This window comes from Sceloporus occidentalis, unplaced genomic scaffold (assembly GCF_023333645.1).
Source record: "Sceloporus occidentalis isolate IW3139 unplaced genomic scaffold, rSceOcc1.0.p SCAF_166, whole genome shotgun sequence".
Classification (NCBI taxonomy): Eukaryota; Metazoa; Chordata; class Lepidosauria; order Squamata; family Phrynosomatidae; genus Sceloporus; species Sceloporus occidentalis.
This window is the reverse complement of record NW_028317146.1, coordinates 51093-64037: the sequence shown is the minus strand read 5'-3', so window position 1 is coordinate 64037 and position 12945 is coordinate 51093. Positions and strand designations below refer to the sequence as shown.

Here is a 12945-nt window from a genome sequence, read left to right as displayed (position 1 = left end):
ATGGCCTTTTTGCTGTTGTACTTTGGTCTACTGCCTGTAAATATATGTAATTTGGGAAATCCAAGGACATTACTCTATACAATAGGTTTAGCAGTCCTTTGTGCAACTGGAATAACTATTTCATCTATATTACATCCCCATTTGTTGAATAGATGCTACTTAATGTATATTACAGAAAATAGCTCCAATTATAAACATACATTTTTCTGAAACAAAATTAGTCTGAAAGCTTATGAGACATTCCAAAGAATATATTGTCAATTTTGGTACATTAAGTACAGGTCTTCAATGCAGTTGCTTCTTCTGGCAGCCATCAAACGTCAGATATTATGCCATTGAAAAATCTAATTGAAATTTAAAAGCTTGACACAAAATGCATTCCATCAGGCTCGTCAAATACATTTAGTATCTTTTTTTTCTCGTATTTTTCATACTAGCTAAAAATAATGACGATGGCAATTCTTGAAAGCTGTTTCCTCTATAATGTTCTAAGCAAGTGGGTAGATAACTTGCTCTTTCCTTGCAAAGCACAAAACAAATTTCATCAGTCTAATCTCAATCTTAGAAAAAGTATCACAGCCTTTTTGATATTATTTTGTGTTTAAGTTGCTCTTTGAAAATACTTATATTGTGTTTCCTGGGAGCTTCATATCAACAAGCATGCTCAAGCCAGCAAGATAAAGGTTGTAAAATTAAGCCAATTTAAATCTTTATATTGATGTTACTAGTTATTTTGCTACATTCCCTTTTTATCCTTTTGTTGTACTTGTCATGTGCAGATAGTATGTATGTATATATATATATATATATATATATATATATATATATATATATATATATATATTTATGATGTGTATATATTTTCACAATATAGTTCTTTTAAAGCCACCCATCCATACAATGGCTACCTAACCAGGGAAGAGATGATTTAATGAATAATACAGCTTGTGAGAACAGGAAGTCAAGATAGCTCATGATGGCCCATGGTATACATATAAATTGATTTTTAGAAGGTGCTGTACCACTTAGGGTGCCTTATAAAATATTACTAAATAAGTGCTGCATCAGAGATGAGAGAAACAAGAAATTAGCAGAAATGTGATTTCATTTTTTTTCACCATGATCCTTGTCCCATAAAAACAACAAATGAAAGTAAATTAACTAGGCAACCAAGCCCTGCTCTGTATACTGTATTAGATTGTATGAAGTAGTGTCGCTAAAACCAATTACAAGTACACTTCTGTCATGTCAGAAATGGATGAGCTAAGAAGAGCAGATTGGCTTCACTGCAGATTTCAGAGTCCCCGTAGGTATCAATCCTAAATTATAGGCTAGAGACCTAGGAAGGGAGATCCAGGGTAAGGTTGAGGACTCCCTCAACTTATAATTAATACATTTTAGGAAAAATGGTAGTAAAGCATTTCCAATGTAAAATTGCACCTTGTTAACCCAGGGGGCAATGACAATTGCCCCCTCTTCCCCCACCCTGCTTGTGTGTTAGGGATTAGCTAGGAGATCATAGACCTACACTTGGTTGATTTACAAATACTTTTACATCCCATGGCCTATCAAAAAACTTGCATAGTAATTAATTTGCAAGTTATTTTACACCTGTTAGCATACAATGACATGTTACCCTTAGACAATGAGTAGAGTTTCATTGAGTTTCAAAATTATTTTTTAATTAAAAAATGCAAAAGAAGCCGAGGGACCATTTATATAACCATTGAAAGGTTTGTTTGAGTTAAATATCATTTTTAATTACTAGCTTTACTAGCTCAGCCAGATAGCTACCCTGAATTGGCATATTTTATATCTTGAATCTAGATGGGAAGTTCAAAAGGATATTTTGACAAGACCTCTATTTTGCATTGATATGTGTAGGTTATTTTTAATGAAATCACCAGATTTAACTATTAATGTCCCAGGCTATTTTTGAAAAGGATCCAGTTAACATCCATTTTACAGAATAAAGAAAATGATCCTGTGGACTCTTTATGAATATACCGGCTAAAAAACATAGAAACATAGAATTTGACAGATAAGAACCATTTGGCCCATCTAGTCAATATCATAGTTAAGCACGTTTGTAACTGAAACATTTCTTAACTACACATAAATTCAGTTTGTCATGCATGTCAAGGAGTCCTCCCAGTAGTAATATAAACTACATTATGCAGCAGAGATCTGAAAATATTTCTATTTCCCTAGGGTTTTACTCAATAGAACCATGTGCAATGCATGTACTTGCCGTTAAAGTAACTGCATCAGACTGACAGCACGTTTTTCATCTCATTAATTTATGTAGCATTGTAATCTTTATGTTTTATTGTAAAGGAACAATTTGTTCTATAAATTTGCAGTACCTTAACAACTACAGCTTCATAGAAGCCAGGATATACAGGCTTGTTTTTTTTTCCAGATGAATAATGTGATTTTTATAGTTCGTAGAGATACCTTAAAATATCTTAATTTCTGAGTGGAAAAATCTGTCTGCAAAACTCTAACTAGAAAGTAAAGTTTTACTTATGCAACGTGATCACTCCCAATCCTTTATTCTCTATTTTAATGTCTCCCATGGTTATTAGCTGAATACTCTTATTATTCCCATTTACTACAAAACTGTCATTTTTGATACTGATTGAGGTTTGGGAATAAAACACTTTTATTACAAGTTGCCAACTTCTATAGAACAATCTTATAATCTGCATTTCCATCAAGACAGTTATGATATCTCATCTTTTTTAGAACAAATCTCTTCAGAAAAAAGTAGAATGTTGAAGACTTATTTTCCTTCAGAGGAGGAAAAAAAATCTATTTCTGTATTGTAGGTAATTTAAACTGATGATTTCACTGCAGTATATGATGAATATGATAGCGACTGTGACAGAAATATTGCTCTGGATTATATACAATGTTCAATTTTCCTTAGCATCACTTTAACTGGTCACTTCCCTTTCAGACCATTCTTTTCTTCTCTGTTATTACATGGATTTACAAAGTGGTCATAGTTCCTTCTCTTTCTGTTTTTTTCCCCCTTTTTTCTGAGGTAATGGATATTTTATGTCGTAAAGGGAACTATAATGCAAGTTGATCTAAATATGATCTGTAATATTCCCAAATACATTAAAATCAGTTTTAAAGCAAAATGTAAGATACTTAAATGTATTTTCAGCATATTGGTGAAATGGTTTACTCTTGCGCAATGTACATTTCTATAAAGGGGAGATTTTTTCTGGGCAATCTATATTTACATATAATGTAATTTAACACCTTTGTTTTTGTGTTTATTATCTTTAAAAATGATTATTTCTTATAATAATATATAAAAAATATATTTAGTAAGTATTTACTAAATTGTACATCATGCAAGAAGACATTGTATACTATATAATTTGGTGCAATTTTCCTCACGGATAAATACCTTTTCAAGAATGATATCTAAATATATTCAGGAGGAAAGATCGGTAAATAGCCAAAAAAAAGGCAGCTGTGGCTATGGGGAGCTTAGATGCAAACTTAGCCCTTTTTGTGTTTTTCGCACTAAGAAGCCACATTCTGATTTCAATACCTCAATCTACTGTGACACCAGCTCTGACACCGGCCTTTTTGGTGACTAAAGGGTTTAGTCACTTGTCGGTCAGAACATAGCCTGCAGATTGTTTTCATGGAATATTCACTAAAGATTTAAAAACAGGCGCACTTAGTTGAGTGTAACCTCAAGAGGACCAACAGGCATGTTACATTTGAAATGAGTTATACTCCGGTGCTGAGCATTGTAAAATCAGCAGGGACTGAGATCAGAGTGGGATGATTTATCTGAATTCTCTGACCCTGGCACATACACGTTCCCCAGGATTGAGTAGAGGCTGAACTGTGGTCAGGGAGTTTAACCTCATGTTTCTCATCTTTGTTTTAATACACACTATTAAGCATCTACGTAAAATATAAATGTTACACCTTTTTCTAATACAATCCATTTTACTTGACTTTTGTATGTTTCCTGCACCAAAGTCCTACTTGAGATTTCATGGATAACCCCGATTCCAGTTTGCGACCATTATTTCTCCATTACCAAGTCTTTCACTACTCTGCATGACTGCTTGTGACAAGAAAAATGTATATTGCACACAGAAAATTTATTGTCAATAACACGTTGTGCAAAACAAGATTAAGCTTTCTAGACTCAAGAGTCTACTGTACTATTTCTTCAAGGCTGTCTGGGTCCTTATTAAGGCTTAACTCAAAGTCCAATCTTAGCCAATCTTGCCGACTGTGTGTAAATCCAAATTGTAATTTTTCCTCTAACTGCAGTATAAGTAAAAAGCCTTATCGCCCATGATCATATTTATATTGCAACACACTTAGAAAAGAGAAAATAACACAAGATGTATTCTTCGTAATTAAGGTGGATGACATATAACATCTTTGAGGGTATTTGGAGAAGAAATACACCTTTCGATTAAAGTGAATATTAATATGTGGGATATGTTATATGATAAGGACATTTCCTTAAGAAAATATCTACTCATTTGCAGGTTCACCAAATCATTTCTTAGCACTTGTATCTTTTTGACTGGAAGGATTTTAAAAATACAAAACATTTTTTTCCCCAAAATACCGGTAATTCTCCTGAGCAATTATATATTCAAGGAGCATTTGGAAGCTGGATATTGCATTGTTTCATTAAACTGCTCTGTTATCGGGTAATTGTTTGAACATAATGCCACCATATTTTTAAAAGAAAAGGTGAATTAGTGGCATTTGCAAATGTCAGAGTTTATCTTAACACTTTTATTATAGTTTATAAAAGTTGGTCCAGGGCATACTGTTACAATTAGCTATTAGAATAAATTTCTAATTATCAGCATGCAACAGAAGAAAAATACAGGCTAACAAGTTGCTTAATTTGTGCTGTTTTCAGAAGCCACATATAGGAAAGAATTAGGAAATTAGCTTTTCTAACATTAACATTCTACTGAAACCATTGTGTGGCTTATAAATACATATTTTTATCATTATTATTTGGCATGATAAAATAATGTTATTTTAGCTATTTTATAATTATTGACATCTGGTATTTTCATTTTTCCATAATCAGAGATTTATATATCAAGTGTCATAAATTCCGCTACTTCCAGAGGAACCAAAATGTAGTAGAAGTTAGGAATAGATTAAACATGTATGGGAAGTAAAGGGAGAGAGAACATCCATTAATTACAGAACAATTCTATTCAGTAAAAACACCCTTAACTTGATTGTTACATGGGCTACCATTGTGACCTCAGAACGGTGAAATCAATGACACTGAGCTAATATTCAAATTTATTAAATAAAACATATTAGTTACATATTTTAGAATATAGTCACATTTATTAAAAATGCGTCCATTAGGGGAGGATATTTTCGTCTGAAATATTGCAGTGTGTTACAAAAATAACTGAAAATATCTGAAAATATCATAAATGTCAGAAATATATTAACATATATTAAAATATTGCCATTTTAGGGAAGGACATTATGATATTCAATCTGACAAATCATGCAGGTTTTTTTTGTACATCTACGATACAATCACATACACTAAATTTCAGTCTGACTTCCGAGATGATACTCAATGCATTGCATAACCTTCTGCTTTACAATATAAATTGCTCTATTGATACTGGCAAGGGTAACCAGCTAAAAGTTCCTAAGGGTGTACGCTCCAAACTCAATCCTGACAGTTGTCCAAAAACAAACGTACCAAAAACAAAAATTGTCAGAATCAGTTTAACATTGCGCAATGTAATGCCATTTTCGAAAACCACCAGAAAAAAAGGGAAAGACTGTTTTTACTTGAAATTGTGTATTTCTTGAATACTGCCATACTGAAGTGAATCATGTTACAGCTAATTCCAGTTTGAATGAGCTCTATTCATTTTTTATGACAATGCTGACAGGTCAAGTTGAAGGTTAATTATAATTCATAGAAAGGGGACTCTGGGCAGTTTCAGAAATCCCTCATTTTGGTTCATGTCTTTCAAGTTCACTATTCTTGCTTCTTCAATGTTTCAATTAACTTTGCAACTAATACCATATAAATGTCCGTGTATTATTAAGATTTAAAAACAACAGTAAAAGTGATTGATAGCTAAAAGACAATGCACTATTTAAGTTAAGTATTTTGGCTGGTCGCTGCCCTAGACATTACCCAGGGCAGTGACCGAGCCACCCTCCATCACTCACCTCTAGGCCCACTGCAATGAATGCTGGGATATGACATATCTCAAAGGACTGTAAATGTAAAAAAAAGTGTGGTGCAAAATAAATTTGCTTTGAAGACTGTGCACAGAGGCAGTTTGATTTACTTTTAGTAATTAAGCTATTTGCAAATATTAGGGTACTGAAAAGAATGGATATTTTGTACTCATTTTTCTACTGAATGGTAATCTTGATGATATAATGTTTCCTTTTTTAATAATTACATGAAGATAATACTAAAAGCATTGACTTAAAGGTAGCACACATTCTCAAGTTGTATAGACATTAACAATATAATACTGCCTGGAGTTTGTCAGGGTTAAAGTATGCCAGGTAATGATTTTAATTATTTTGTTTCATTTGTAGGAAATGCCATTAGGCCTATTGCTCTGAGGGCTGTATCTGCAATTGCCCGGGCTTTACCTGGATTTCCCATTTTGGCAACTGGTGGAATCGATTCAGCAGAGAGTGGAATGCAGTTTCTTCACAGTGGCGCATCAGTACTACAGGTAAATGTTCTTAAAGAGTCTGCTTTGCATAACATAATTCAATCAATTTACTATGTTTTAAAACGCATGTGTGTAGTATGCATGCACATGATAACATGAGGATTATCGGTCTAGATAATGTATATGTTATATACTGAAGGTTTTATGGCATATTTTCAATTGTTTCTTGCCTGTTTTGGGAAACGTAGACTGGGCTCTTTGTAAATAGGTCTTATTATATAATGATTGTCATTAAAGAATACTGGAAACAGGTTGATCATTGGGACACACCTGATGTGTTTTTGCATATTGCTGATCTCCCATACCCTGGGGTATTTACAATAGACTTAAGGCTTCAGTCCCCATCCCTACCCAATAATAACTCCTCTTGACATATGTGAGTGCAGTTACAGTTCATCCACCCCTTTCTTAGTTTAGCCCATTGTCCAGTTTTGTTCTGTCTTGATGCCTCTGTCTGACCTATAAATTATTAAACTCAATAGCTTTCTGTGGTTTTCTTCCTACTCCAATACAAAAATTCCTTACATGAACTTTAAGAACAAACCAAAATATTTTCTTCTTTGTTAGTTTCTTATGTATTGCAATGAAACATTGACTTTTGTACAAAAAAATCTTAATTTGTAAAAATCAATATTTGAATTAAATTCTATTACAGCGATTCATTGAGTAAGTTAAACCAATTACATACTATTTAAAAGGAAACATCAGTAAATTGTATGGTTGGGTAAGTAGTAATATCAATAAAATATTATGAATATGAGCTCATTATAAACATTTTTTATGTTTGTACAGGAAACATTTTTTATGTTTGTACAGGATATCTGTGTTATATTATAATTACTATATTGTGTTTATAGATCTCTAGCAGATCTTAGCACTTTTATAATACGGAAGCACAAAATTAACAATAATACTAAAGCTGACGATGTACAAAATTAACAGTCAGATCAATGAATAAACAGTGACATGGTATTAGAGGAGAGGGACGTTTCCTAGGTTTTGTAATGTGTTGCACATAAGCATGGTTTCTATGTGCAGATCTATTTATTATTTTACTGATAACAAATAATGGGTAATATATGGGCACAGTTCATTTCCGCAGTTATACTACACCATGACAATACATGCATTCTGTATGTATTGTCTTGAGATATAAGCTTTAGGAAGGCATTCAATGACTTGTTAGTGGATTACACATAGCTTACTGCACATCAAGAAAAATCATAGTGTGAAACAGCTCTGTATTGCCATATAAATTGCCTTGGCTAACATACACACACTTCCCAATTTCTCTTTAGGAGGGACAATCCCTCTTCTGGACCGAACCCCCTCGTACCTCTTTCAATTCTTCATGTACCTTTTTTTCTATTATGTTGGAATGTTTGCTGGTTATGAGGGTATCCAAGTGTTTTACATCCCTTAAAATTACAACAATGTGTATTGAAACAGCAGAAAATGTGTGTATAAAGTAAATAGTGTAAATAAAATGCATTGTACCTTATTCAGTTACACATTGCACGTCTAGATTTCAGTAAGGCTTTTGACACTGTCACACATAGAATACTTGTCAATAAACTGTAATCTCTAAATTTAAATCCCAATAGTGTTGAATGGATGTGGCAGTGGCTGAGTGACAAACAGAGGGTTGTAGTCAATGGAGTATGCTAGGCTTCAGTTTGCATTTTCCTGGACTCATAGCTTGATGGCTGAAGGTTACAAAGTACAGATAGCATTGTTGAAAGTATAATACCCAGAGTCTGTAAAAATAGCAGGTCCCTTTAAGATGTTTATTCCCAAATATTACTTGGTAGACCTGAGACTAGTTTCTCAGCTTCAAAAATTGCACCCAATACACAGATGTATGTTGCCCTCCTTACTTCCTGGTATCTAATAATGCGGTCACTTGTTATGGAGTAGTCTATTGTCCCCTACATAAAAGTACATTTACATATGGATGTTGGTCCCCTGGTTTCATAACTGCTACTTGGATGACTTGTAGTAATGGGGACCTGATTTCCCCATCATAATGGTTGAGAAGGCCACCATGCCCTTGTTTTGGATGCTTTCCAATAAAGCCTTTCTTCAATTGTTGAACTGCTCCAAATTATATGAATATAGATGTACGTGCACGGAGAGAGAAATAAGACACACAACACACTCTGGGTCAGGTCCAAAATCACTCTGGTTTATTACGTCAATACCATAGGTTATATAGTGACCAAAAGAAGGACGTCTTAACACGTACATCACATCAATTGGTTAAATCCTTAAAACTATGTGGATATAAGCAGAAAACCGTTATAAACAGACATTACACAATGTTAGGCAATTTCCCTGTAACTAGAACATAAGGCTAGCCGGATATCTTTGTGGTTAGTAAAACATAGAGTACTTATTTGTTTAACTGACACTGAATGTCCTTACGTACTGCTACTTGCGTCACTCGCATACTTGCGTGAGGTTTGACCCTTTATACTGGTCAGAGCCAGCTTATATTCATTCTAAGCCATAAGCATTTCTTGCTGATATATATATTTATTCTGGTTCCATAACAGTCCCCCCTTGAATATATGATGGCCAACTATCCCTATTCCTGTCAGATCCTACCGGACATAATCCCGCATCCTCTTTACCTGCAGTGGCGACAAATTATCCCTAGTGGATAAAATCCCGGTTTCAGGCCTTGGACATGTCCCTCGGATCTATATGTCCCTACACAGGGCGGGGACTACCGTTAGGGGGAACTATTGCACTGGTGTTCAACTAAACCATCATATGCTTTAGCATGAGGAGAACCAAGGAATGTCAACTTTTGCACCCTCCACATCTGTTTGTCCTATATGAACCACATTAGCTACCAGGTCCTTAAACAGTAGTTTTCACATCAGCCTAACTCATACATCTCCAATAGTCCCTTTTTCGCTTTCCTGTTCTGTATGTCTTGTCTGTTTGACTGTCTCAGCTTTTTCGATGTCCCTAATTATATGTGTTTTGCAAATGTATAACTGCATATCTTCTTCCTGTGAATAGATTTTCTGTTTCTGTTGCTGCAGACTCCTGCCACTCCTGGTCCCTGCCTTCTCCCATTCTATGTAACCATACTATCTACTGTTAGTCCTTTTTTAGTCCTCTTTGGTGAACACATAGGAAGCAAATTTCTTACCCCGTATCCGATTTTGGGCTTGTTTAGCTCTGTAAAATGGCACACCTTTTCCTGACCTGCCTCACCATCCATTTCACATATGCAGTGACCTGCAGCTCTGTTGGGGAGTACTGTGATAAATCCACAGCTTGAAGTTTCTTTCCTCAACAATACAATCACATGCCTGGCTATGTGGCTCCAGAACTAAATACCCACCTTGGGAGTGACCAAGACCCCCTTGTACTCTCTCCTTCCATCCAGAACTCCTAAAACTTAATAAACATACTTGGTTATAAGGCTTCCTTGAGACTACACTTCTCACACCAATTGTAAGCTAATGGCAAATACCTTTAATCCGTAAACTAGTTCAGATCCCAAATTAACTTAACACACCCTTGAAGAACAAGAGTAGTTTATTGCATCAAAACCACAAAAGAGCATATACCTAACTTCAGGTTACTTTAACTACAATGGGAGGGAAGCCTGTGCCAGCATCAGCCTATGCCCACAATTGAGAGCAGGGCTATAGGAAGGGTGAGACACTCGCCTCGGACAGGCCCCTGATCAGCAGCTGCAGCCTGCAGGACTGGTTGGGAAGATCAAGGCCCTGCGTTTTAGGGGCCCTGTGGTGAATCACTATGCTGCCAGTAGCATCTCTATAGCGGAGGGTACAAGCGGAGAGACCACCTCCCCTGGGCCGGTCTTCAGGAGAGTGTCGAGGCAGCTGCAAGATTGTGATCTCCCGAACTAGTCCTGCTCATCGATTGCCCCCATGGGCAGTGCGCACTCAGCCACCATAAGAGCTGGTCTGGGTAGGAAGTGTCCAATGAGCAGGGCTCAATCCCCCTCTAACCGGCCCAACATTAGGGAGTATAAGGGCTGTGTCTTTACACCTCAGCTTCCATGCTGCCTAATCACTATGCGCCTGCAAATTATGTTATACCCCCATCATCTGCATCAATAGCCGGTGCATAGTGATTAGGGAGCACTAAAGCAGAGGCCTCAAATGAAAGACCCCACGCCCCCACCACAGGATGAAGGATGAGAAAGGTAAGAGATTGTGGAAAAGGGGTGTAAGGGCAGTGTATGTGTGGTTAAGGGCAGGTACGTGTAAAGGAAGCATGTATAGGCAGTCGTGTGTAAGGGCAGTATATGTGTATATGTGTGTTTCTGGGCGGATGTGTGTAAAGGCAATGTATATGGGAAGGTGTGTGTAAGGGCAGTGTATGCGTATATGTGTGTTAATGGGCAGGTGTGTGTAAAGGCAGTGTCTATGGGCAGGTGTGTGTATATGTGTGTCAATGGGCAGTGGTGTTTCAAAGCAGCATGCGAGGGCAGTATATGTGTGTTTATGGGCAGTCATGTGTAAAGGCAGTGTGTAAGGGCAGTGTAAATAAAATAACATCTGTTAAAAAAGTAACTGGGGGGCACAATTTTCCATTCTTACCTCAGGCGCAAAGAGCTAGCTATGGCTCTGATTGAAAGTGCACTAAACTACAGCTTGAGACAATGGCGTAGTTCCACATTTCAGCATGGCTTTGAATGAATAACTGTGCAACAGGTCCTTTTATCCTTCTCAGAATAGGGCGGTGACAGTGCATCCTTATCTGTGCACAGACACTATGCAAATACTATGCCCATCACAGTATGGTCGGGTGCCAAGAAACCAGTAAAGCAAGGATAAAGATAAGAAAGTAATGAGCTGTAGAAAAAATAACTCCCATCACAAAAGCATATCTTCAATAGATGAACAGGAATATGTTGTAAAATATTCTCATATTTGAACACAAAGCTGTAGAGTTTGTGAATGTTCTATAAATACATCTTATTTTTTATTTAATCCAGAAATCTAGAATGGAAAAGAAAAAAAAAAATATAATCCTATTTTATCTTTAAAATGGATATATGCCTCATTTTGTATATACATGGCCAATATGCCATTCCTGCTATATTCCACAGGAATACTAAAGGTCAAAGATCTACTACTGAAAAAATGTATGGAAATTAAACGCATGCTAATTAAATAAATACATTTCGGCTGTGGTTATAGTTTAATCCATTGACACCTGCAGGCTTGACAGTTTTCATTTTCTTACCATTGCCCAATTACCGTTACAAAGATTTAAATTCCATTCAGTTCTGTAAGATACATTTCACTAAAATAGTGAGTTATTTTAGAATGTTTAGATGTTGCATGGTCTAACCTCTCATTGTAATTAATTCATTGAACCAGCTAAAATCTAGACTATTTTTCAAAGAAGGGTCAAAAACCATACTTGCATGTATTGTGCATAGTGAAGTAACAAGCGCTAACAACTTTTATTTAAGTAACACACACAGATGTCCATCATAGCAAACATATTCTTCAATTCCAAATCACAACAAATCAAAGACAAATTTGAGCAGCCAAATAAGAATAACGTAAATGAAAAACTCGGTTCAATCAGGCTAAACTAACTTATTTTGTTTCCTTGTTTCTGTGTCGGCATTGGAAGTGTTTTTTTAAGTCTCAATTAACTTTTCAGGGCTTTTTGACAGATTTCTGTCAATCATTTCTGAAACCATCCTCTACTTACCATTGATACATTGTAGCAAGTTGTACAATTTGTTTTAGTGTGGTTAGTTAATCTGATACATTGCAGCAACTTGCTGTCAGACATCTCAGAAGTTAATTGAAGGATGCATGAAAAATATGAATTCTAATAGTAAAAGGGTTTTAAAAAGAACTTTAACTGGCAGCTTTTTATGTCAATTAAATCCAAGCTAGTCTGCACTACATACACAACACTATTCTGTGCTGCATTGCAGTTTTGGCACATGAAGAATATAGTCTGGAAATAAAAGGGTTACTTTGTCTGCATTAAAGTGTATTTAGTCTCAGCTGTACATGTGCGATGTGTTAGTTTAACTTTTTTTATGGTGGGTGATATTAGTTTAGACCTTTCTACTAATTTGTTTTTATTCTACCAAATTTTACTAAAAGTATCCATTTAAGATGTGCAAAAATTTAGCATAACCCACGAAGTTTAATTAATTGATCTCTAAGTAGCT

At 35.5% G+C, this 12945-nt stretch overlaps 1 protein-coding gene across 1 annotated transcript in view; it reads left to right on the top strand.

Annotated features, from left to right (window-relative positions):
• LOC149279414 (dihydropyrimidine dehydrogenase [NADP(+)]-like) overlaps nt 1–12945 on the top strand; it is a gene marked incomplete at its 3' end in the record, with an annotated part of 261334 nt that overhangs the window by 227456 nt on the left and 20933 nt on the right. The window contains exon 19 of the mRNA XM_089501186.1: nt 6610–6752. Coding sequence (XP_089357312.1) covers nt 6610–6752 — 143 coding nt within the window. The remainder of the gene's footprint in view (nt 1–6609; nt 6753–12945) is intronic.